The 24413-nt window shown below is 27.6% G+C and overlaps 1 protein-coding gene and 1 long non-coding RNA gene across 6 annotated transcripts in view; both read left to right on the top strand.

Annotated features, from left to right (window-relative positions):
• The first annotated feature begins 1630 nt into the window (after positions 1 to 1630).
• On the top strand, positions 1631 to 20624 carry LOC122268433 (uncharacterized). 3 transcript variants are annotated; one of them, XM_087158694.1, is made up of 6 exons: positions 1631 to 1694; positions 4559 to 4751; positions 12866 to 13084; positions 16239 to 16380; positions 17250 to 17374; positions 20254 to 20624. In XM_087158694.1, the coding sequence occupies exons 1-6, from the start codon at positions 1639 to 1641 to the stop codon at positions 20596 to 20598; spliced, it is 1080 nt and encodes a 359-aa protein (XP_087014820.1). In that variant the 5' UTR covers positions 1631 to 1638; the 3' UTR covers positions 20599 to 20624. The 3 variants fall into 3 exon arrangements, with proteins under 3 accessions (XP_087014820.1, XP_087014821.1, XP_087014822.1); XM_087158695.1 differs by lacking the exon at positions 1631 to 1694 and adding an exon at positions 1795 to 2045; XM_087158696.1 differs by lacking the exons at positions 1631 to 1694; positions 4559 to 4751 and adding an exon at positions 11017 to 11132.
• A 50-nt stretch (positions 20625 to 20674) lies between these two features.
• LOC107451974 (ubiquitin carboxyl-terminal hydrolase 34) overlaps positions 20675 to 24413 on the top strand; it is a 93049-nt gene continuing 89310 nt past the window's right edge. For 2 of the 3 annotated variants that reach the window (XR_015432386.1, XR_015432387.1), the window contains exon 1: positions 20675 to 21003. This is a non-coding gene — a long non-coding RNA (ubiquitin carboxyl-terminal hydrolase 34). The remainder of the gene's footprint in view (positions 21004 to 24413) is intronic. The other variant, XR_015432388.1, reaches the window with a different exon arrangement.

Below are 24413 nucleotides of genomic sequence, written 5' to 3'. Positions count from 1 at the left end.
TAAAATTTTAAAGTATCTATCTTAAACTGCTGTGTTAAAAAAAGAAAAAGAAAAACAATTTGAAAATATTAGAAGTGGCAACTATAGTAGTAACCGCTGAAATAGAGATCGAAAATTCTAATCTATTCTCTTGGTTAGACTTTCCTTTAAATTAATGCATTTTCTATTGTTAGTCATCAATTTTCGAAAAGTGCTAGACATTGATTTACACATTTTGGTTAAAAACATGAAATAGGTCAATGTTATAACAAAATTTCTACATTTTTAAATTATGAGTGTCAAATGAAAGACTGTGCTGGCATCATATCTCTTTTTTTGTAAGGACTACTTGTATGTGTGTTAATTTTGTTTACTTCCCCGTGGCAGAATCGTGGTGACAAGGCGACACTGTTGCTGGACACAAAATTTTTCCTTTGGGAAGTAAAAAATTTTGGTTTTCTTTCCTGCAAAAGTTTTCGATCTATTTTTTTAATGTAGTTATTACTATTGATTTCCACAGTTATTAAGATCCTATATTTTTAATACAATATTATTTATTATAATAACTGAATCTCAAAATGAAAACTCACATTTATTAATCTCTTTTGGAAAAGTCCGATTCGAGTGATTTTGTCGTCAAATTTTTTTTTTTTTTTTTGGTAGTTACTGCAACTGATTTCAGGATTTTTTCTAATGCCATGATTTACAAAATGGGAAGAAGGAAATAATTAGTGTGTTTTCCACCTATAAAATACTAGAATATCAGCAAAAATATTATAAATGTTCAAATAAAGAAGTTATATAATTAAATTTTTAATGGAAGTTTTTTTTTTTGAAGTTTATGATTTTGTTACTTTAAATTAGTAACAGGTATAATTTTTATTTTCAAAACTATCTTGCAGAAAGATATTAGTATGAAGGAGGCATGTTGCAGAAAGCCCCCAAAAAATTTCTGCTACAGGGGTTTACTTATTGATGAAGACATTTATTTTTTATATGTGGTGGGCTTATAAGTTATTTTTAAAAACTTGATTATAAATTTACAACGGAATTTTACTTTCTGAGGCAATTTTAGTATTTAAAGTAAACAATATTTGGTTATTGGTGCTTTTGCACATTTCTTAAAAATGTTTAGTCAGTGCTTAAAAAGTACATAAAAGGTGCTTATTTTTTGTTGAAAGATTTAGCTTTGTACCCTAAATTTATGTTTGAAACAAAAGTAACTGTGATAGAAAAATGTGTTCCTCACTTTCAAAGAGCTATTATTGCACATCTCTTACTTTAGGAAAACTTTTTTTTAAAAAACTATAATGTTAAATTTTGTGATATCACAACGTTACAATAATGTATGTTGTGATTGCAAACCACAATGTTGTTAGAAATAACATTAAAAAGATCTATTTATGTATGAAATTTTTCAGCTTAAATCTTTTCTAGTGCAATCGATAATACTCTTATTGAAATGCCAGCATTGTTTCAGAAACTTTTTACCAAGCTCATTTTCACTGTCATTGAGTAAAAACTTTTAGATGAGATGTTAGTAAAATTTGAATTTAAAGTAAAATATTTAAAGAACATTCCAATAGGAAAATGATATTGTTAGTGTTTTATTTTTCATAATAGACCTATAATGTCTCTTTCTTATAGTTAAAGCTGTGGATGAACATAGGCACCATAATGCAACCTCTAATGCTTGCTCGTTCAGGAGTGATACGGTAAAATATATATATATATTTTAATTGTCTATGTCCAGATGTTTTAATATTTATTTTGTTCTGTTATGAGTAATATAATATTTTACAATGTTAAAATTTTTTAATGTTCATCCCAGTTAGCTGTTGCCTGGGTGGAAGTACTTTGGTTACAGTTTTAACTGTGATATTGCCAAAATTCTCTGAGTATTGATTTTTTTAATAATTAAAAATCAATCTGGTAGCCACACAGTCCACCATAAGTATGAGACATTGTCGACAGCAGAAATATTATTTCCTTCCTTACATATCTCTTGAGCCATAACTTAAGTACAGTATAACAAGGAGCGTAGCATTTTTAAAATGTTTTTAAAGGTGCTTGTTTTTGATATTCTTTTTTTAAAAGCCCTTAAAGGTGCTTTTTTCAGTGACTGTTTTTAAAAACTGTAATTTCCTCCTTTTCCAAAAGGAGATTTTTTTTCTTTGCCATGTCGATTTTCGGCACGTGTTATGCAAAATTATGCTTTTCACATTGTACTACTACTAAACGTTTTCACCAGTCATTCAACTACAATCCATTTCAGTATAGGGTCGGTCATTAGCGTATGAAAGCGCCGTTCATTTTACATGTTTGATGAAATACTTGCAAGTCGGCTTGTGCATCTACTAAGTTGGGTTAGGTGAGATTATTGCACTCCGCTGCATTTTGCAAGATATTTTCAATTTCAGGCTTCATTTTCCACCCTCTGATATTGAACCAAAAAATCTTTTGATCATTTTATAATGGCTAATATAATCAAGAAAAGAGTTCTTTGTCTGAAACTAGTTATTTTATCATGACCATGTAAAATGTTTGAAAATTATTTTATATTTTGTTAATGTATGTAATACTTAAAAATATTCTTTGGGTGCTTTAGAAGTACTAAAAGGTGCTTACTTTTTGTTGAAAGATTTGGCTATGCACCCTGTATAAATATGCTACTGCTCAAAAAAGGCAAGCTCCATTAATAATTAGTATGTCAGTTTGCAACCATTTATGTTTAAAAAATTTCTACTGTATTTTTTGAATGAAGGATTAAAAATAATTCTAAATAATTACTTCATAGCTAAGTTTTTATTTCTATAAAAATACCTAATTATTCTAAATAAATACTTAACATATAATTAAATGTTTAACTCTACTTAAACTATCACTTAACACTACTTAAACTATAACAAAATGAATATAAAGAAATACCTAGTGTATAACTAGTTATTTAACAATACTTAAAGTATTACAATCTATCAAAATGAATTATTATTGTAGATAACTGTAAAGACAATCTATCAAAATGAATTATTGTAGATAACTGTAATGTTTCCAATCTAGATGACAAAATACTTGCATTTTCGGTGCCAAGTAAGCGAAACAAATGTGTAAATTTTCATTTATTTTTTTCACATTATTTTGTACATAAACATTGCGAAGATTAGATAACGCTCTTTGAATGCACATAAATGTACTTTTTCTTTAAAATTTTAATACAATCCTACTGTAATGTTTTACGTAATATTGTCTATAATTTTTTTTGGTCTTAATTCAGGGATGATTGTATTTCAGGTTTTTCTTATCCTTCTGGATCTAAAAAACTATATGCAAGGCATGTGATTTTTCAGTGAATTTCACAGAATTTTCTGAAGTTTTTTGAGTGAATGATAACATAATCAGTAGAGAGGTTGTATAACAATTTACAAGCTAAAGCAGAATTTTTTTTTGTTGCCACTTACCCAGTTTTTACTACTTCAAGCTAAACAGCATAAAAAAAAATTTACCTCATAAAATATCTTTTTTTCCTTTAAAAAAAGTCCTTGTTTTTCAATACAATCTGTTGTTAGAACACATTTGTATTTATTTATACTGTGGTTACTAAAATTTATTTTAAAGATAACATTTAAAAGATACGTTTCCGAGCTATTCACAGTGTTTCTCTGTAATATCTATGGTCAACTACTATAATTGTATGTTGTCAAATTAAAAGAAATTTCTTTTTCTATATGTTAATGTTATTTTACTATTCTCTGAGTTCTATTATTGCCATGGTTAGATATAGACACACAATGTGCATGAATATATTAGTGGTGATTCCCCAATTTTGCAATTACTTTTTCACTATTAATTGTAATATTAAGAAAAAAGTATCCGCATACTCAAAAAAAAGTTTGCAGTGGAAGGGAATATGACGCAGACGGCATGACGATGTGCATGAATATATTGGTGGTGATTCCCCAATTTTGCAATTACTTTTTCACTATTAATTGTAATATTAAGAAAAAAGTATCCGCATACTCAAAAAAAAGTTTGCAGTGGAAGGGAATATGACGCAGACGGCATAACCATGATTTATGCAAGGTAGCAGAAAGTCTGCATTCAGTTGTACGCATGCTGTTTCCAAAGAGAAAAGATGTAACTGCCACTTTAGTCCAAGGATTAGCAGTCAAGCCTGCAACCATTAACAGTCGATATTACAATTTTGTACAACTCAACTTGACTATCGCTTTACAACGGAAATGGACAATTTCAGTGAAAGTAGGAAATCTTTTAATGTTTTTTCGTTTGGAGCAAAATTACTAATATCACTTATTATGATAATTATTTTATATGAATGTAGTTCTATGTATAACTACTAATATTAATTTGCATGTATACATATATATATTTTGTCAAGAATAAATAAAAATATGAAATAGTTAACTGCTTATGTACATTTATTAAAATTATTCTATTATCAAAAATATTATGAGCTTGCAGCTACTTTTGAATTGTCTGCACAGATATTTTATGTTCTTATCTTACTATGATTATTGCCTTTGCTCCCAAAATGTAATCTTTTCACACCATTATTTTACAGATATTTATGTCAAATCAAAGATAGTCATTTAAGAGCAGCTGGCAATCGTAATTTATTTGAATTTATGTGGGCTACAGTGAAGGATCCTCTGGATAACCATACTACTTCTGACAAGGAAGGCATGGACCTTGCTTTCAAGTATTTTAACTGCTGCACTTTGACCATGAGACTTGCTGGGATTGCTCAAATTAATGTATGTATTCTGTTTCTAACTCTTCTCCCTATATAAAAACACATTTTGAGATAACAGGGTGCATAGTGTCTTTAAAAAATACTTAAAGGTGCTTTTTTTTTGCTTTTTTTAGTTTTTTAAAAGCCTTTTCAAGGTGCTTTTTTCATTGGGTATTTTTAAAATTTCCTTAATGTTCCTTTTTCCAAATTATTTTATTATTATTATGTCGGTTTTTGCCACGAATTGTGCAAAAAGTGTTCCATTCTCGCTCCATTCAATGTTTTCGCAATTCATTCAACCACAGTAATAGTATAATTAGGATATATATATTCAAATTATTTTTTTAAGATAATATATTAAAAACTAGCATTTTTAATAAAATACTTAATAATATTGACATTTTTCTGGTACCCATCCTACACTTAATGAGAAAAAATTACAGACTGATCTAAAAATTTTAAGATTTATATCTGGAAAAATCAGGGAAATCTGAAACCTGATTTGAGTGGCCACCCAGATTTTGTTATCCAACCTACCCTTTCACCTCATTAGACAGGGTGGCCACCCACCTTGAAAACCTGGAATTATCAGGGAATTTTTTTATACTGGAAAAATCAGGGAATTTTGAAGAAAAGCTGGAATTTTTTTTCTTAGATATTTTTTTTAATTTCACTTATTTAAATTACTTACTAATTTTCTTAATTTAAATTATTTCATCACATACCCACATTTTTTAGACGGAAATGTGTCTCCAAACAGTTAAAATGTTATCAACTTAGCTATACTTTGCTTGCATCAAAATTTACTCTTTTTTAACCCTGTTAAACTAGAATGCCACATAAAATTCTCCCATAGTTGCTAAACAAATTTAGAAATCTTTGATATCTATGGAGACTATGCGACTGGCAATTCAGGAAACGCAAAGATTGTGGTGGACGTGGAAGAAGGGGTTAGGATATTTGCTTCCATTTTTAAATTCTGTCCGTGGGCAAACCTGAGCCATTTATGGCTCAAGTTTGTTTCGATGCTTTAGTGGTAATTTTTTTCTATTTTGACAAAATGAGTCAAAATGTTTTTGCATTTTTAACTTTATAAAAATATCCAAAAATTAGTTGGGTATAATTAATAATAGATTTTATATTGCACTCTTTCTCTGAAAGCTTTTGTACTCCCATTCAAAGAAATCTGTAAATTAATTTTTTTCACCAAACCAACAAATCAGTTTTTTTACAATTGCTAACATCAATGTTTGTCTACAAATTGTTGCATTATTGCTAATTTTTTCTATTTCATTTTTACCTTTATGACATATTTTAATTTAAAAAAGAAAGATTTTTTTAGAACTAACTATATATTAATATTTAATTTTACTGCTTGTTGATAAATATTTGATTTTTAATTCAAAATTCGAACTGTATACTTATCAGTAAAAAGCTGACAAAGACTAAGAAATGTATAGGAATCATAAAAAATGATGTATAAACATAAAATATAATTTTTTTTATTCATATGTGTTTAGTCGGAAGAAGGAAAACGAAACTTATGTGTTTTAGTTCTGTGCTGTACAAGATTCTTGTTGTTAAAACATAAACAATTAACCATACTAAACTAAAAAACTGTGTGTTTAGATTAGAATTCTTTAAATGTTTTAATTTCAAGTGAGGAAAAAAAATAATAGAAGTGTAAAATTTAAGGAATTTTATCTATTTTCTTTCTTTAGAGTATAGAACAGAAAATTAGACAATTTTGCATTTGTGACATTTATTTTTGTATTTTGAATCTCTGGAAATAAAAATGCTAATTCAGAACAACATTATTAAAAAATTTGTCTTGAGATATTGGTTTAAAGAAAATGTTATCAATGATTTTTTTTGAAATACTGGTAAGATAAAATACAGTATAATGTAGTATACAGTACAGCTTTATATTGAAATGTAATTACAGTGACTCACAAACAAAAGTGTTCGTACACTTATGACTTTCAATGAAATAAGACTATCCATTAATTAAAATGAATATTTCAGAATGATTATTTAATAATAAAAAATGTATTCTAATCTTAACAAAACTGTATGGAATATTTTAAAAACAAAGGAAGAGTTTATTTTGAAGAAATCAATCATCAAAAAGTGACAAAAACTTTATCCCACAAAAGCCATAGTCCACTTTCAAAAAAAAAATCTGTTTTTGTAAATATTCTAATTTTTCATTAAATTAACATTTAGTAGCTACCTTTCGCATCTACTATAGCTTTTATAAGTTTGTAAATATAAACTAGTTTTTTTTTTTGTCGGGAGAATATTTTTTAAAAAATTTTACAGAAATTTTTGCATCACTCTATTGCGAATTTATGAATTTTTCCACAAATTTTATAATTTTAATCTCTGATATGAAGTCCTCCTTTAATGCATTTTATCATATATTGCACAGTGCATACCTCTTATGATGACAAATAATCAAATTTGGTCTATTGTTTTATTAGGACCACGAGCTGTTTTCAAATAATTAAATATTACGAAGTTAGTAAGCAGAAATTAAAATATAATTTTGCTATCGTAAATTTGATACTAAATTGCAAAAAAATAAATAAAAAGTTAAATGAATAATAATTAAATAAAAAAATTAAAGCAATTGAAGATAATTTTAATTCTGAAATCCGAAAACATTTAACTGACCGATGGTTTTCGTCGGGTAAAATGTTTGTTGCTATTTGATTATTGATATCTTAAAAATTAACTTTTGCTTTGTTTTTAAAATATTCCATGCAGTTTTGCTAATAATAGATTACACTTTTTATTATCAAATACCCATTGTTAAGTATTCATTATAATAAATGAATTTTTATTTCCTATTTCAATAAAAGTTATAACTAAGGGAACACTTTTGGGAGCCACAGTAATTATAAAAATTTATTGATATATAATCACCTGAAACGGTTTTCCTTTACTTAATGAAAATATATTAAACAATACTTAAACATGGTTTTATTGGTCATTCTGTTCTTGCCATTTTGTAGGTACACTTTGAGCAAATACTACTTAAAGTAAAACATTAAAAAAAATTTATTCAATAAAAGCTATATATCCTACAAGCTAAGCATATTATTTTCTCCACATGTCTCAATTTTTTTAAAAATTAATGTTGAACCAAAACATTAAAAAACAAAATCTTGTCAAAAAAAAAATTTTTTTTTCAAGATATGTTAAAAAAATGACTTTTTGAATGAAATATTTTATAATAACGACATTTTTCTTGTACATGTCCTATACTTTATAAGCAAAAAAACATGGACCTGGAAATTTTTAAATTTTTACCTGGAAAACCTGGAAATATCAGGGAAATTTGAAATCTGATTTGAGTGGCCACCCTGTTAGAGCATATAGTTGACTGTAATAAGTATTTGATGTTAGAACCGACTATAATACCACTGACCTTAATTTCTACCCATGATGTTGATTAAATATTTAAGTCTGGCAACAGAAAAGCTTCAGAGTGACAAGAAGTACATAGTTTTATCTTTAGTAAAAAATTAAAGACTATAAAAGTTAACGAAATTTTTTGTTCTAAAATTTTTTACGAACTATAAGATTTTGACTTTAAAGAAAGAAAAATATTTACTATTATTTTATTATTATTGTAATAATTGTGATATTTATGGGATATATTATTCCTTGAAACTGTCCTAAATTTAATTTAATTCTCATTAAATTAAATTTAGGACATAAGAGTGTTGTAAACCTTGTAAAAATTTTATTTTTTGAATGTGGTTACATAAATACAGAGCAATATCTTTACTTATATGAAAGCAAAAATCAAATGTCAAATGACAGCCCTTTGTAAATATCTTACATCACAATTTAAATTTGAGTAATATTTATAACAATGAGTAATATTTATTACTGTAAAATTTTAGCAGAAAAAAGGTTATCATGGAAAAAAAACTTCTTGAGAAGGCCAAGACCCACGCTGGGCTGTCGAGCCATTAATAATTATGATGAATATTTATTACTTATTTAATCGCAAACAAGATCGAAAAACGAAGTTCTTACTAGACATTTCTTTGTTAAGAGAAGTGTATAAGAAGTATTTGTTTTATTCAAAACTTTGTTAATGCATTTTTCTCTTGTTTATCAAATTCGTTCATAAAATAATTTGTTCTTAGTTATAATTCATTTTCTTTTTGTAATCTTTTATTTATGGTTTCCATTTTGTAAAAACTAATCCATAATTCAAAATTCTTAGAGTTTTACATCCGTTACACTAGATGTTTCATCCGCAACAAATGAATTTGCATTTTTCAGAAAAATTAAAAGTCTCAATCTTTGAAACTTGAATGTTTTTGAAAATTTTATAATCTTTTGAATTGGAATTAAAAAACTTTTTTTTAAAAATAATTCATGAAATATGCAAACTAATTTCTCTCTATGACATTTGTGTAAGTGATGTCCCTAACAGTCAGTTTTTTTTTTTTTTTTTTTGAAATTCATGAAATCAAAAAGTTTTAGAACAAGTGGAAAGGGCCCAAGAATTATTCCTACAAAATAAAAAATTAAAAGTATTTGAGGAATTTTAATTAAGTTATACAGAAAATAGAGATGTAGCATTTTTGGGCAAATTTATTAAAATTTAAAGTAGTTTTTGTGCTTTTTTTTATGAAAATTGTTGCACACTTTATAAAAGTTTTAGAACAAGTATAGAGGGCCCTAGAATTATTACTCCAAAAAATATTAAAAGTAATTGAAGATTTTTAATTAAGTTATATAAAGTTAAATCGAGATGATTGTGAACCAGAACAAGTCCAGATTTTTTGTTAAAGTTTCAAGAAATCATTGATCACATTTATGTATAAAAAGTCTTGTATATTTTATTTGAAAGTATTAGAACTAGAATTTATACTTGGCATCTCTTTCATTTGTAAATATTTTTTCTGGTAGAATAATAAATGTGATTAGAGATAAAAGTAAACTTAAACATAATTTTTCATTTAAATAATGCTGCATATAATTGATTTAGAATTTCATGTTTTGAAAATTATCAATGATTTAAATTTATAAATACATTAATTTTTTTGAAATGCATCATTAATGATTTTACTCAAGAAAATTTTCCGGATATTTGGGTTCGGCTAACAATTATCCCTGTTTTTATGAAAACTGTTGTACACTTCATTGGGGGTTCGGAGAATTCAGGATACCTGCAAGCATGGGTCTGCAAGAATTCAATATTTATAGGGGCCGATATGTTATGAAATAGAAGGCAGTGTTAAACCTTTTTACTTTTATCCTAAATTTTACATAAGTCTTTGTTATCAGTTTGGATTTTTTTTTTTTTTTTTGGTGTGTTCAGACTGTCTGGAATTTTTAGACATCTGTCAAAGAAAGTAAAATAACCAATATTTTTGTAAAAGAATTTTATAAATGCTTCTAGTTTTAAGCTATTTTTTGTTACTAATCTATAAAAACTTTTTATATTTTCTAATTATAGTCTTTTTTACAGAACCATATCAACATGTTTAATGAACTTCGTCAAAATGAAAGCTTAAGTGATGCTAAAAATATTGGAAGCTCTTTAGCTAACTAGCTTATAGAAAATAAAATTATTGAATGTATATTTGGTCCAAATCTTCATGTTGAGGTGAGTTGTCTTGGGATCATATTTTTTAATTCATTTTAACAGTTACTTTTATTTGATTCAAAAGATTTTTAAAAATTACTAAAACTTCAGTAGACTAAATTTAAAAAGATCATGTATTGTTCACTAAAATGAATAATATGAAATTTGTGTTTAAAGTATTGTTTGTACCAGCATTTATTTTAGATTTTTTATTTAATTTTCTAGAATTTAAAATCTTTAAGGATTTGTAAGGAATTTGTTCGCATGATCCCTTTAAGGGGATCCTATTAATATTTTTAAATTAAAAGAGCAGTATATCAGAGATAAATAATTTTTCCATTGATTCCTTTTTCTTTAAATTTTATTTCAAGTAATGTTTATTTCGAATAATATTTATTTCAAAAAATTCATTATTTGAAATAAATAATATTTATTTCATAATAATATTTATTATTAAATAATATTAATATTATCAAATTTATTTGAATAAATAATATTTATTTCAAATAATGAATAAAATATTTTATTCTTATTTTTTGACGTTTGTTCTGATATTTGTGTGTGCTCAGAATTTTTTATTTTCTATGAATACCAATGTGAATTTTAAAAGAATTGTTGTATGGTATTGAAATATTTGGTTTCTTTGACCGATTATCTTTTATATAATAATGATCAAGGGGTGATAGTATTCCGGGTTTTATGTATCATTCTTCTGGGTCTAAAAGCTACAGAGATGACACTTTGCTTTTGAAAAAATCGGGATTACCGTATTTTTCGCCATCGCAATCTGTAAGTATCTGGAAATCCAAGGTTCAGAAGTTTCAAGAAATCATTGATCACATTTATGTATAAAATTTCTTGTATATTTTATAGAAAAATATTAGAACTAGAATTTATACTTGGCATCTCTTTCATTTGTAAAAATTTTTTTTGGTGGAAAAATAAATGTGATTAGAGATAAAAGTAAACTTATACATTATTATTCATTTAAATTATGCTGTATATAATTTATTTAGAATTTCATGTTTTGAAAATATTAATGATTTAAATTTATAAACAAATTTTATTTTTTTAAAATGGGTCATTAATGATTTTACTCAAGAAATCTTACTTCCTTCAATCTTTACTTTTTGAGTTGAGCTCACTATCGCGTCTGGTAGAGTACTTTTTAAAAAGATCATGTATTTTTCACTATAGTGAATAATAAAAAAAATTTTTCAAGTAGTGTTTATACCAACATTTATTTTAGATTTTTTATTTAATTTTCTAGAATTTAAAATCTTTTAGGATTTATATGGAATTTGGCACGATCACTTTAAGATCCTATTCATATTTTTAAATTAAAAGAGCAGTATATCAAATGGATAAATAATTTTTCCATTGATTCTTTTTTTCTTTAAATTTTATTTGATATTTATTTCAAATGATGAATAAAATAATTTTTTAAAGAATTTCTAAGGTGATTTTTTTCCCTGATTTTTGCCTTTTGTTTTGATATTTGTGTGTGCCTAGTTTTTGTTTTCTATGAATACCAATACGAATCTTAAAAGAATTCTTGTATGGTATCGAAAGATTTATTTATTTTTCTGACCCATTATATTTTATGTAATGATGATCGTGAATATGGTGATTTGATAGTTCTAATTAACGGATTGTCCTCTAATTGTATACATGATTCAGACATTAGCAAGATTTCCCTTTTCATTTTGTTAGAAAAAAGAACTCAATTTTATGTTATTAAATTTTTATGGTGGCATTTATTTAATAATTTCTGCAAATGAGTAAAAAATTTTGTGGGAGAGAGTTTTGTTATCATTAATTACCCATATTTTTTTCCTGTTACTTTAAAAGAGATCTGTCATAATCAGCAATCATAGAATTTTGAAATAAAGTGAGGGTAAACAATTGCTTTTGTACGAAAATGTTTTAAGCAGCATATTCATTGTGTTTTCAGTTTGAGATTATAAAAAGCTTATTCGTAGCTGCCAACTCTACTCGATTTGGCGAGTTTCTCCCGGTTTAATAGAAAGTCTTCTGATTTTTGTACATTTTAGAAAAGTCCTTAAAATTTAGTAAGTTTCCTTTAAAAAATCCTATTGAAATAAATTTTTGCTTGGTTGAATATTTAAGTAAGTGTGACTAATACATAATGACACGGTCCCCATTTATAGAAATCAGTTAACTATCTTTGATGAATTAAATGCCTATTACTGTTCAGAATTACAAATAAACATAATACATAACATTTCAAGTTCATTTATATGTTAATCATAACTGGAAAATATTGAAGTTTTTCTATTTTGATGAGTATAAAAATCCCTGAAATTCCCTGTACATAAAATATTTAGTACCTTCTGCAACAATTGTTATAAAATTTATATTGTTTCATAAAATTTACTGGATTTTTTAATATTATCCATGTTAGCAGCTATGCCTATTATTAATTGAGCTTTAAGGCATTGATTTTGATGTAGCTGTGTTTTTATTATGAGTTAAAGTATTTCTATTTATCTTTGTTATAGTTAATAAAACAGAGCCACATTATTTTAAATTTTCTGGCGATGGAAGGACGCATAACTAATGAACACATCGATACAATTTGGTGTGCTGCTCAGTTGAAACACTGTTCTCAGCAAGTTCTTGATTTGTTACCTCCTCTCATCAAAAATTTGGAAGTTTCTCCTGTTCTCCATTTATACAAATTACTGTGCAATATTGAAACAAAGGAACAAGCAGAACAGGTACTCTGCATTTTATTTCTTTAGGTAAAATTTTAGCTGACATTAAGAAAACACCTATAATAAACTGCTTTTTGCTCTATACTCCTTGAATTTGAAATATTTCATTGTTTTTTCGCATAATTTTTAAAATAATGTGTTTCTAAATCTATAATTATAATAGCTTGACATAGCTCTGTCATTAATTAATTGTTTGCTAATTAAATTTGTGTTATTTTTTATATCTTGAGCTAACTAAAAAATCTGTCATTTTGTAATACATCAGGCAAATTGGAAAAGTCTCCATTATTTTACTCTCAGTCTGAGATTTATTACACTCAATTAGTATGTCTTTAGGCTAATTAAAAATGACTCAATTCAAAGAGTTGCTCAATCAGGCAGACATTGGTGACCCGGACGTGATGTGAACACACCTACCTTGACAGTAACGCCCACTTCGATGGATGGTCCGCATTAAACAGTTGACTTACTACTCGTGACTGCGACATTATCCCCCTCCTTGCGCTGTTGCTACTTAATTTCGATCACACACTACGTAATCACTCGACTACTAAAAGCAACACAAAAGCGACCACGACCGTGAACTTAATATCCCACGACCCTGATAAGTTCTAAAAAACTGCTTAATTTTTCTTTTGGAAAATAAGGGCCCTTAGAAGTACTTTATTTTTGTACAAGGTTTTTAAAAGTCTTTAATTTCAGAAATACTTTTAAATTTTTATTCCTGAGTACTAAATAAGAATGCATGATTTGCTTCTAACAAGAAAGTCAAATCTTTGTTTACTATTTAAAACTTGTTTTATTACAAAATAAATTTTTTTTTAAAGTCTTAGATTGTTACGCTTTTACTTTTTAACTATAAGCAGATTGTTACATAAAATTTTTTATCTACTCAATTAAAAGATCCAAACTTTTTGTTATTATTCTCTATTAGAATAAAATTCAAACTTGGATTTTAATAATCATTTTATTCAGTTAACATTGCAACTTAATATACTGTTTCTTCTTTTTATTCAACTTTTGATTGCTTTAAAATTAGTTCATGTTTTTTGCCAGATTGTTTAGTAATATTATGTAAAGCTCATCATAAAATTAAATGTAACATATTTGCTGTTTAGTAATAATTTCAAAGTGGTTAAGTTACTTCGCATTTTCGATATGTTTTTCATAAACTGTTTCAATATTTTTTATAAAACCTTACCCAATAACAGGGATGTAATTCTTTCGCGGATTTCCGTTTTTTTTTTTTTTTTTTTTCCTTAAGATTTTTCCATTTCATCCGCTAATTTCTGCGGAAAAAAATTTCTGCACAAGGAATTTAATTTTCCGCCGAGCGAAAGTATTGAAGTCCTCATTCCTCCCTCTGAAGTTTCCCTAAAAATCAATTCCTTGGGATAAAACTGGTTGACTTTTATAATCAGGGACGAGATTTTTCCGCTTTTTAGAGGATTTTCGGTTTTGTCTCTCGAATTTCAGCCTTTTTTTTTTTAATCAAAAACTCCAATTCTCTAAAAAAAAAAAATTTTATAAATATCTCGCTTTTTTGTGAAAATTCAGTCATTGAAAAATAAAACAATTATATTTATTTACGATTTTCAAAGATAAACAGAAAATTCAGACTACATCCTAGCTGCTAACCCTTCCACCTTCTACTTATTTTAGCTATTTTCTCCGATTTTACTCACAGAAAATAAGATTTTCCATTTTTTTATCCATTGCATCTTTATTTTCTTTATTTTCCATTGCAAAAGATATCGAGCAAACACTTTTGTTTCAAAGAACATGCTCTTTTTTGTGCAGCCATATCCCTTATTCTTTTTAAATAAATCAACTGAATTGGATCAACATCATTTTGACGTTCTAGGCAATTCATTGCAATATCTAATGAATTGCATGCTTCTTATGAGGAGGTCCACTATCTTGAACTTGATCAAGTACGTCTTTCTCTTAATCTGAGGAGTCCCGATTTTCATTCAAAATTTCAGAAACAATTTCATGATCATTTAAAATTTGAAATCCTGAGTCGTTTTCAGTGTCTCGACACCAGTCTTCTGTTTCTTCTGCTGTATAACCTGGCATATTTTCACACGAAAGATCTACCGATTCACATACTGCAGTTTCGTTTGTTTTTCTGATAAGAATTTTATTCCTAGATTTAAGATTCCAAGCACTGTAATCACTAATCATTAACCGTAAGTGACAACTACCCATCCCCCAGTTGAATTTCAGCACTTATCTATTCATAAACACATTCCGCTTTCCAACAATTGTAGATTGTCAGATTGTCAAAATGAAGCTCGCATTCTTTGATGATAATTTTCAGTTGAAGAGGGCTGAAGGGGTTTGTAGGTTTAACTGTATAACAATACATGTATGTATGGCTACTATAAGAATAAGAAAACTGCTGAAAAAGGTTGCAAATTAAATATGGTCTTCAGATGTAGTGGATATTATCTATTCCTCTAAATTTAGAAAAATTGTCGATAAGTTTAAAAAAAATCTAAATTTAAAAAAGAGAGGAAAAAAGCGAATTCGAACATAGTTCGGATAATAAGGGTTCGGATAATCGGCGCTCTACTGTAATAATAGATAATGATGTTAAGAATGAATTAAGTTAAGCCTATAGAAAAAAAGTAGAATGATTTAAGGTGCTTAGATATTAGTATGGCCTGTTTTTATTTAAAATAGAGCTTAATTTAACATGACATAGTTAAGAAAACTACTATAATAACTTTAATTCAACTTTTTAGTATTAATTTTTTTAATATATGCTCTTATAAATTAAACATTTTATTAATAGAAAAGAAAATTTTTTTCAAGATCGGCCCACAACGTAATATGTTATGCATGCCTAGTAGCTAAATGTAAGAACTTGTAATAATACTTTTTAAATGTTTTTACCACCTTTTTTTTATTTACTCTTTTTTTTAATACATGAAAAATATAGCAAATCCTCCACAGTAACATCTCTCTTGCTATCTTGGATTTAATAATTTCATAATTAGTGTGTAAATGAAGGAATTTTTTTCTTTAAATATTTGTGTTCATATTTTTACCTGCGAAATGTACATAACTTTTTGCCCAACTGACACAGTTTTAATGAAAATGAGCAATTGAGATGCGTTATGTAATGAAATATAAAAATTGTTTGTTTCAGACACTTCTTCTTGCTTCTGCTCTAATCAAATTTATATGGTTGCATGGAAATAGTTCATCTTCTACGATGGCATCAGAATTGAGAGATCATCAAAACGCCAATAGTCCATTCTCAGTTCTTGTAAAGGGATCATTACATATGGGTGAGTTACATGCAGGCTGTTCTGTAATATATTTGCCTCAAAATCAGTTTTAATTTTTACTTGTGGTCTTAAATCACATTTAGGAATATGAAATGTTTTTAACAGTAAAGATAATCTTTTTGTTTCAAAAATGAATGTGAATATTAAACATGGTGCTTAACCTTTATAAAAGGTGCTAAGGTACTTGTTTTCGATTTTCTTTTTTTTTAAATCCTTATAGGTGCTATATTTATTGGGTGTTTTTAAAAAGTGCTTAATTTTCCCCTTTCGAAAATGATAATTTTATTCTTTACCATGTATTTTGCAAAAGCGTACTTTTCACGTTATATTCAAAGTTTTAACAGTTAACCGCAATCCATTTTTGCTTATATTTTGTCTGTAGCATAAAAGCGCCAATCATTTTACATGTTTGATGAAATAATTAGGAGTCCGCATGCACGTAAACTGAGCTGGGTTCTGTAAGATTATTGCACTCGCATGTGTAACTCTGCTGCATTTTGCAAGATATTCTCCATTTCAGGCTTCATTTCCCACCCTCTGATATTGTACCAAATAATCTCTCGGATCATTTTATAATGGCTAATATAATCAAGAAAAGAGTTCTTTGTCAGAAACTAGTTGTTTTATCATGATCACGTAAAGTCTTTGAAAAATTAGTTTGCATTTTATCAACAGTATCTAGCTTACCCTGTATCTAGCTTACATTTAAATTTTCAGAAGCTCATTGTTTTTTCTGGATCCACAATAATTGTAGTGATGAAAATTCATAAATATTTGGTGCTAAAATCTTAACGAACTTTTATATCCATTAAAGTTTTTTCTAAAAATAATTTTATTTAAAGCTTAATTCTGGTTTTATCTGTTTTTAGGTGTAAATAGTGGAGATTTAACAAGGAAACGTGAGCCTAGTAGTAGTGAAAGGAGTGTAAGTATCGAAGCAAGCAATTGTGAAGATGAGCGTAGTGATATCAGACATGTTCGTGTTGTTAATGAGGTCAGTAATAAAATAATAAATCTTGAAATATTCTCCTAATTATTATTAATATTTAATCGAGCACTGGATGTGCTTCTATAAATATAGAAAAATGACCAGTCTTCATAGCTGCCAATTCTACTGGAATTTGCCAGTTTCACATGGTCTACTGGTTTAATAAAAATTCTCCTGGTTTTTGCATACTTTAGTAAATTCCCTAAATCTGAGTAAGTTTCCTTTTAAAAAGAAAAAAACCTTTTGAAACAGAATTTTTACACAATTTATTGCTTGCTTGAATATTTAAACAAATACTACTAATACATGGTGAAACAAGCCTCATTTATAGAAAGCATTTATTAATTTTTATTTTTAGTTTATTTTTATTATTATTTTATTTTATTTTCAATTTATTTTATTCTGAATTCCCTTTCTAAACTAATTAAAAAAAACTTGCAACTAGCAATAAATTGCTTGTTTATTACTATTCAAAATTATGAGCTAAACATAATGGAAAATATTGCAGACCATTTATAGTGTTTAGTGTAATAAACTTCTTGTATTTAGATTGCAATAAAATTCCCTATATGTAAAATATTTAGTGTATATTGCAATAGTTGTCAGGAAATTAGTATTTCGTAAAATCTGCTGGATTTTTTCCTATCCAAGTTGGCAGCTATGGTTCTTAAACTTAACAATAATAGGTAGTTAATCTAGAAAAAAGGATCTTACAAGTCTTTTTTGGCAGAGAGTGCAGTCTCTAAAGAAGAACAAATACAAAGATTTACGAAACTTATGTGGATATAATAGTAATAAATTTATGAAGTTTAACAGAATAAGCTATGCAGAAAATATTTACTATTCAGGTACAATTAGCACAACACATAAGATTTTCAACCATAAACCACTTGCTATAACATTAAAAAAAAAGCATTAATCAATTTGGTATTTGTTTAAAACTTAAAGAAGTGATCTAGAGAAGGCCAGAGTCTATGATGATAAAGTAGACAATGTGGTTTACGTTAAAAATTGATCTACCTGTTCCAATTATTTCTTAAGTACATTTGTCTTAGATGTGGTCAATTTATTATATGAATTATTATATGTGGTTAAATTTATAATTAAATGTATTATTTTATATATATATATATGAAATATTATTTTGCCGTATCACATGAAGCTTTTTAAGCAAATGTGCCTATCAAAAGGTAATTAAAAACAAATTATTAGGAGTTGCTTTTGTAATGAATGTATTCATAAAGGTGTAACTAAAGTGAAATTCTCTTATCCTGTATTCACACTTTCAACCCCTTTATATAGAGCTTAAATACAATTTTTAATAATGTGCTTGCAGACCTATATAAAAGTATCTTTGATTTTAATTAGCTAAATAAGGTTCAAGTGTATGTTTCAATTTGTTTGAGTTCATTCTGAAATGCAACATACCATTTTCAAGACTGGAGTGAGGCCTTGATATCTCCTGATTAAGAGGATGCTTTACCACTTGAGAAACTTTTCGTGACAGATTCTGTTCCATTTTAAATTTAAATTATGAACAAAGTGTGTTCAGTTAAAACCAGAGTTAGCTGTATAAAGTTTCACAAGCACTGATTTTTTTTTCTTTCCCCTTTCAAACTATGAAGATGCGAATAAATCGTGGCAGAATTACTCCTCAATATGCAATCTTGAGTAGTAATTCTATCATAATTTGTTTGCGTTTTGATATTTAGAATTTTTGTTCTTCCACAATTTATAACATGGTTTATTCTGGGTTTATCTGAATTCACTCTTCCTATATACTTTAAGTTTCTAATTATTGTGAAAGAGATTTCACCCACAGTATAGCTACTGCATAGCTGCCAACTCTACAGGATTTTTACAATTTCTCCTGGTCTTCTGGTTTAATTAAAATTCTCCTGGTTTATTTAGATTTTTGCAAATTCCCTAAAATTGAGTAAATTTCCTTAAAAAATCCCATTTAGAATAAAATTTTTGTATAGATTATTGCTTGAATATTTAAATAGGTAATACTAGGGCTGCAGGTCTGTCGTGGCACGAATTTCCGCGAAATTGTCATCTTTTTTCCTAAAATCCGCGAATTTCTCAATATGTCATGACTTGCGCGAAAATTGCTTAAAATTTGATTCTTTTTTTTTTTTTATTATTTTTATAAAACAGAATTTTTTATTTTCCTGAACCTTAAATTTAACATATAAAATTGATTAGATATTTAGGGGAGTGAATCAATAGCAAAGTAACATGAAAATAGTTCAGAGATAAGAATAATCACAATCTTGTCAAGTAAGGTGGTCTTTCTACACTTAGGGAGGGTAATTACCTCCCTGAAGTCAGTAAGAGTACAAAAGAAATTGGAATCACAAAAGAAGGAAAATGTTATAAATCAAATCTTTGACAAAAAAATTGTTATGCATGCTATTGCACTGGGCAATGAAATTTCTACTGTCTTTCTACATGTCCAGTTAATTTTTCCTAGGCGGCTTCTTGTGATTTCTTAAATATGGATCAGTTTCTTAGATGAGGGGGGGGACTAGTAGTTATTAGGGACTTGTAACTAGTAGTTTGAATGTAGAATGTTTGAGTTTTTACGGCAATTACTTCTTACAAAGCAACAGTCAAGGAATTTAGCGTTGGTGAAGGAAAATTGATCGAGTTTTGGAAATCAAAGACCGAACGTTCCGAAAGTGGCAATTCGAAGTTTGTCGGTGTCTAAGAGCAGCATTGGCGCAGAAAGATCGTTCTGGAAAATCTACTGGATTTTTTCCTATCCATGGTCTCAGCTATGCTATTGTATTTCTTATTATTTCATTATAGATCTTATAAACTGTATTTATCCTTGTTTGAAAAAAGGTAATGCTTTAAATGTTTTACATGTGTCTTACTAGATGAATTCTCAAGTAAGTGATCACCCTCGAAGCAGCATTGAAGGCAGTGGAGGCAGTCCACCTAGTAGTCCTTGTGATATTGAGCAGTGCAAACAATCTTCAAACAAGCCATGCCACAGGCATCAGAACGGCAGGAAGTGGCATCCGGTGTGTCCCGGTCACGTTCGACCACCCGTGGTCGTCGCAGGTGCCGTCGGGAACAGTTCGAGCAGTGAGTTGAGCAGCGTAACTGATGATAGCTTGCACAGCGATACGGACGCCGGGGATTGCTCAGAGGATCCCGCCGAGATAGGTAGACCCCCGCTGATGGAGAACTCTGAGGATTCGGGCCGAGAGTGCAAATAAATTGTGCATTATTTGGAGTCAAAAAATAATTAGGAGAAAAGGAGCCAGACTAGTGGCAAGTAAAAAGCAACACATCATGAATAAAAGAGTGACAAAAGCTGAACTTTCCGAGGACAAAAGTGTGGAGAACCCTCATAAGAACCCTGCTATGAAGTGTGTTTCTCCCTCGAAGGATATCGAGGGAGAAAATAAGACATTTATAAATTCTAGGAATCATAAACAAATAAATTCTTTACCTGGAAAGAAATCCATTCATCGGCAGCAAGCACCGGAAATTCTGCCGCAACTTGTTAAAGTTGCTTTGGAGAGGGAAGAAAATGTTGCCGGATTCAGTGACAATATCGATAACAACATGTACGAGTGTGGACAGTACCTTGCTACTCAACGCCATGCTCCACCTTCGGGGTGAGTTTTTCATTCCTTTTACCTTGAAAATTTTTTTTCTTTTTATTGGTGCATATTATAATAGTTAGTTAAATTAATATAAACTTACAGTTTGCATGCTGAGATCAAAAAAGTACTGTATTGAGTGCTAAAGATTTCAGAAATTTGCAGGTTTTAACATGGTGCATAGCATTCCTAAAAAGTGCTTAAAGGTGCTTATTTTCGATTTTTAAAAACCCTTGAAAGTGCTTTTTTCATGGGGTGTATGTAAAAAGTGCTTTTTTTTCTTTACCATGTTGTTTTTTGCCACATATTATGCTAAAGCATGCTTTTCACATTCAATTCGTTCTATTTAACGTTTTCACAATCCATTTCGGTGTAGCGTTGGTCCATAGCGTATGAAAGCAGCAATCATTTTACATGTTTGATGAAATACTTGCGAGTCCGCATGTGCGTCTACTGGGCTGAGTTTGGTGAGATTATTGCATTCTCATGTGCAGCTCTTGCATTTTGCCACATAATCTCAATTTCAGGCTTCATTTTTCCACCTTCTGTTATCGAACCGAAAAATCTCTTGATCATTTTATGATGTCTGATATAATCAAGAAAAGAGTTCTTTGTCAGAAACTAGTTATTTTATCTTGATCATGCAAAGTCTTTGAAAATTAGTTTACATTTTGTTAATGTATGTATACTATTAAAAAATATTTTTTAATGCTTGAAAAGTACTTAAAAGGTGCTTAGTTTTAGTTTAAAGATTTGGCTACGCACCCTGTTATAGTTTGCATGCTAAAAGCGCAAAAGTACATTATTGAGTGCCAAAGAAATCTGCAGGTTTTCAAATGAGCAAACAACATATTTATTAATTTTCTTGCACTATTTTGATTTCCCCTCATGTTTTCTTAGGTTTTATACTACCATCTTCTTTTTTTTTCTGCTAGCAGTAGGGAACAAATATTATTTCTTTAATTTGTTAAGAATTATTGATTGTTTAATTATTGCTTTTGTGATAATTGATTTCCAAGATGTTGGTTTCTTCTAAAAGATCTTTTTTTACTTAATTTTTTTTATTCTGTTCATTTGACAGTCTGTTTTAAGAATTTTTTCCCCCATTAGATCAAACAAAACTAATTTGCACAGTCATTTTAATTTGTTTTCATTATGATAATGAACTAATTCTTTATAAGATGGTCCAGTAAATTTCAGGATTCGTTGATTTAAATCACAATTTCAATCATGATGATTGAAATCAAGTGATTTTTTAAAAAAAAATCATTGATTTAAATCAACTGCTTTTTATGTATGTATATATATTGATTTAAAAAGTTAAAAAACAGTGTTTTAAATTATGGATACTTTTATTATTTCTTTTCTTAGTTTCAAAATTTATTTTAAGTAAATTGCTGCATTAATTAATTTTAACTAATGATATTACTTCCTTTCTTGGTATGTGTTAAATTCCAACACATTTGAAATTACATTTTTAACTATCTTTCAATTCTTACGTACATCAAGTACAGATTAAAGTAAACATTTTAGTATTTTTTTTTCGTAATATATTAACAGTATTTCTGACATAATCAGATTTTTTATGAAAAAAAAAATATATTTTTATAAATTTTTGTTAGCTTTACTTATCTATTTTGATATAGGATTAAAAATGAATATTTTAATATAAAAATATATGCATTAAATATTTATTTATTTTTTGGTGAATGACTGCATTTATAAACCAATCTGTTACATTTATTTTGTCATTTTGAAAATCAAGAGAGAAAAAAAGAAATCACAATTTTAAATTAAAATTATGCTTTTATAACTGAAACTTAGTTTTAATAATTAAAGTATTCTTCAAATTCTCTATTTCATCTAGTCTTTAAATTTCAGTCATGCATTTGTTTCAAAATGGTTGCTATGCATTCAAAGCTATTATAATGAAAAATTGTTTTGCTTCTAAAATATTCTTATAATATAGTTTTAATCTTAATTTAATTTTGATTAAACATTTAAAAAGTTTTTTTAGTCATAAATCAAAGTTTTTACAGTGTGTTTGAATAAAATAAAATCTGATTTAAATCAAATAAGTCTGATTTTTTATTTTTTATTATTTTATTTTTTTTCTTAATTAAAAAAAATTATGAACCCTGGTAAAAATTTACAATACAAAGACAGATCCAGCTTTTCCAACTGTTGGATTAACTGTTACATTTATATAAATTGTCTCTTAATGTCCTTTATTTTTTTATCATTTTGCCCCAAAAGTCCATATTTTGAATTAAATATGTCATTTAATTTCTTGTATTATATTTTTTTTCTCCTTCTGGAAATTACCCTTTAATTTTAAAATTTTTTTTCTTTAAATTTTAAGATTTCCCTCTCAACCAAGAAAATTTATTTTCAAAATTTAGATATTTTTTCAAGATTTTCTTTATTAGTAAGGAACTTTCTCCACTTTTTCTTTAGCTTTAAGTACTTGTATGACAGAAAATGCATGTCCATGGAATAAGAATTTTCCCTTATTTTAATTATCCCTTTTTTTTTCTTCTTTGCAATGGAAAAGTAGGCTCTTTTTTTGTTAATTGTAATGTATGGCTTACAAGGAATGAAGGAAAAATGGATTGAAATAACCTTATTTTTATTAGCAAGGAGTGAAAATTCTGTTTCATAAAATTTTCAGAAATTTCCCATATTAATGTTATAATGGTGTAAAAAAAAATTATTTTTGCCTTTTTCTTTAAAAATTATTTTATTATTTTTTCTATATATTTCTAAATATTTATTTATTCTATTTACAATTTTTTCCTGTTATTTTTAAAATAAATAGACTGTAAGCTCTTTTTATTATTTCATTGTATTAAATAATATAATGCTTTGTGTAAACATTTTTACTCTTTTATCAGGGTGGCCACCCACCTTGAAAACCTGGAATTATCAGGGAATTTTTTTATACTGGAAAAAACCTGGAAAAGTCAGGGAAATTTGGATAAAAACCTGAAAAAAATCAGGGAATTTCAAAGAAAAGCTGGAATTTTTCTCTTAATTTGAATTATTTTACCATCTGTTATATCCACTTTTATTTAGACGTAAATTTATCGTTAAAAAGTTGAAATATCATCAACTCAGCAATAGTTTTCTTGCATTTCTGACACTTAAGTGAAAAATTTCAAATTAATTATGTATCATTTTTCACAAACAATTGCTAAGAATTTTTTATTCAAATGTCAGCTTCAAAATTCAGTCAAGGTTGCATTTAAATTACAAACAAACTCACAGAGTTTAGACAGTTTGTAAATTAGTAATCATTTTTTGCTTTCGTGCGATTAACATCGACAGCAACAATTTAATCCATTTAATTTTAACTTATAATAATCAGTTTTTATAAAACAAATTGTTTTTCAATTGGTTTATTATATGCTAAATTTTTAATGTAA

The sequence above is a fragment of the Parasteatoda tepidariorum genome, chromosome 3 (assembly GCF_982258835.1).
Source record: "Parasteatoda tepidariorum strain Cologne lab strain chromosome 3, Ptep-v5.0, whole genome shotgun sequence".
Classification (NCBI taxonomy): domain Eukaryota; kingdom Metazoa; phylum Arthropoda; class Arachnida; order Araneae; family Theridiidae; genus Parasteatoda; species Parasteatoda tepidariorum.
This window is presented reverse-complemented; position numbering and strand designations above follow the sequence as displayed.

Coding starts and splice junctions, on each gene's coding strand:
- LOC122268433 (XM_087158694.1), top strand. CDS start 1,639: ATGAACATAGGCACCATAATGCAACCTCTAATGCTTGCTCGTTCAGGA. Junction 1,695..4,558: donor GCTCGTTCAGGAGTGATACG/GTAAAATATATA, acceptor ATTATTTTACAG/ATATTTATGTCAAATCAAAG. Junction 16,381..17,249: donor AAAGGGATCATTACATATGG/GTGAGTTACATG, acceptor ATCTGTTTTTAG/GTGTAAATAGTGGAGATTTA.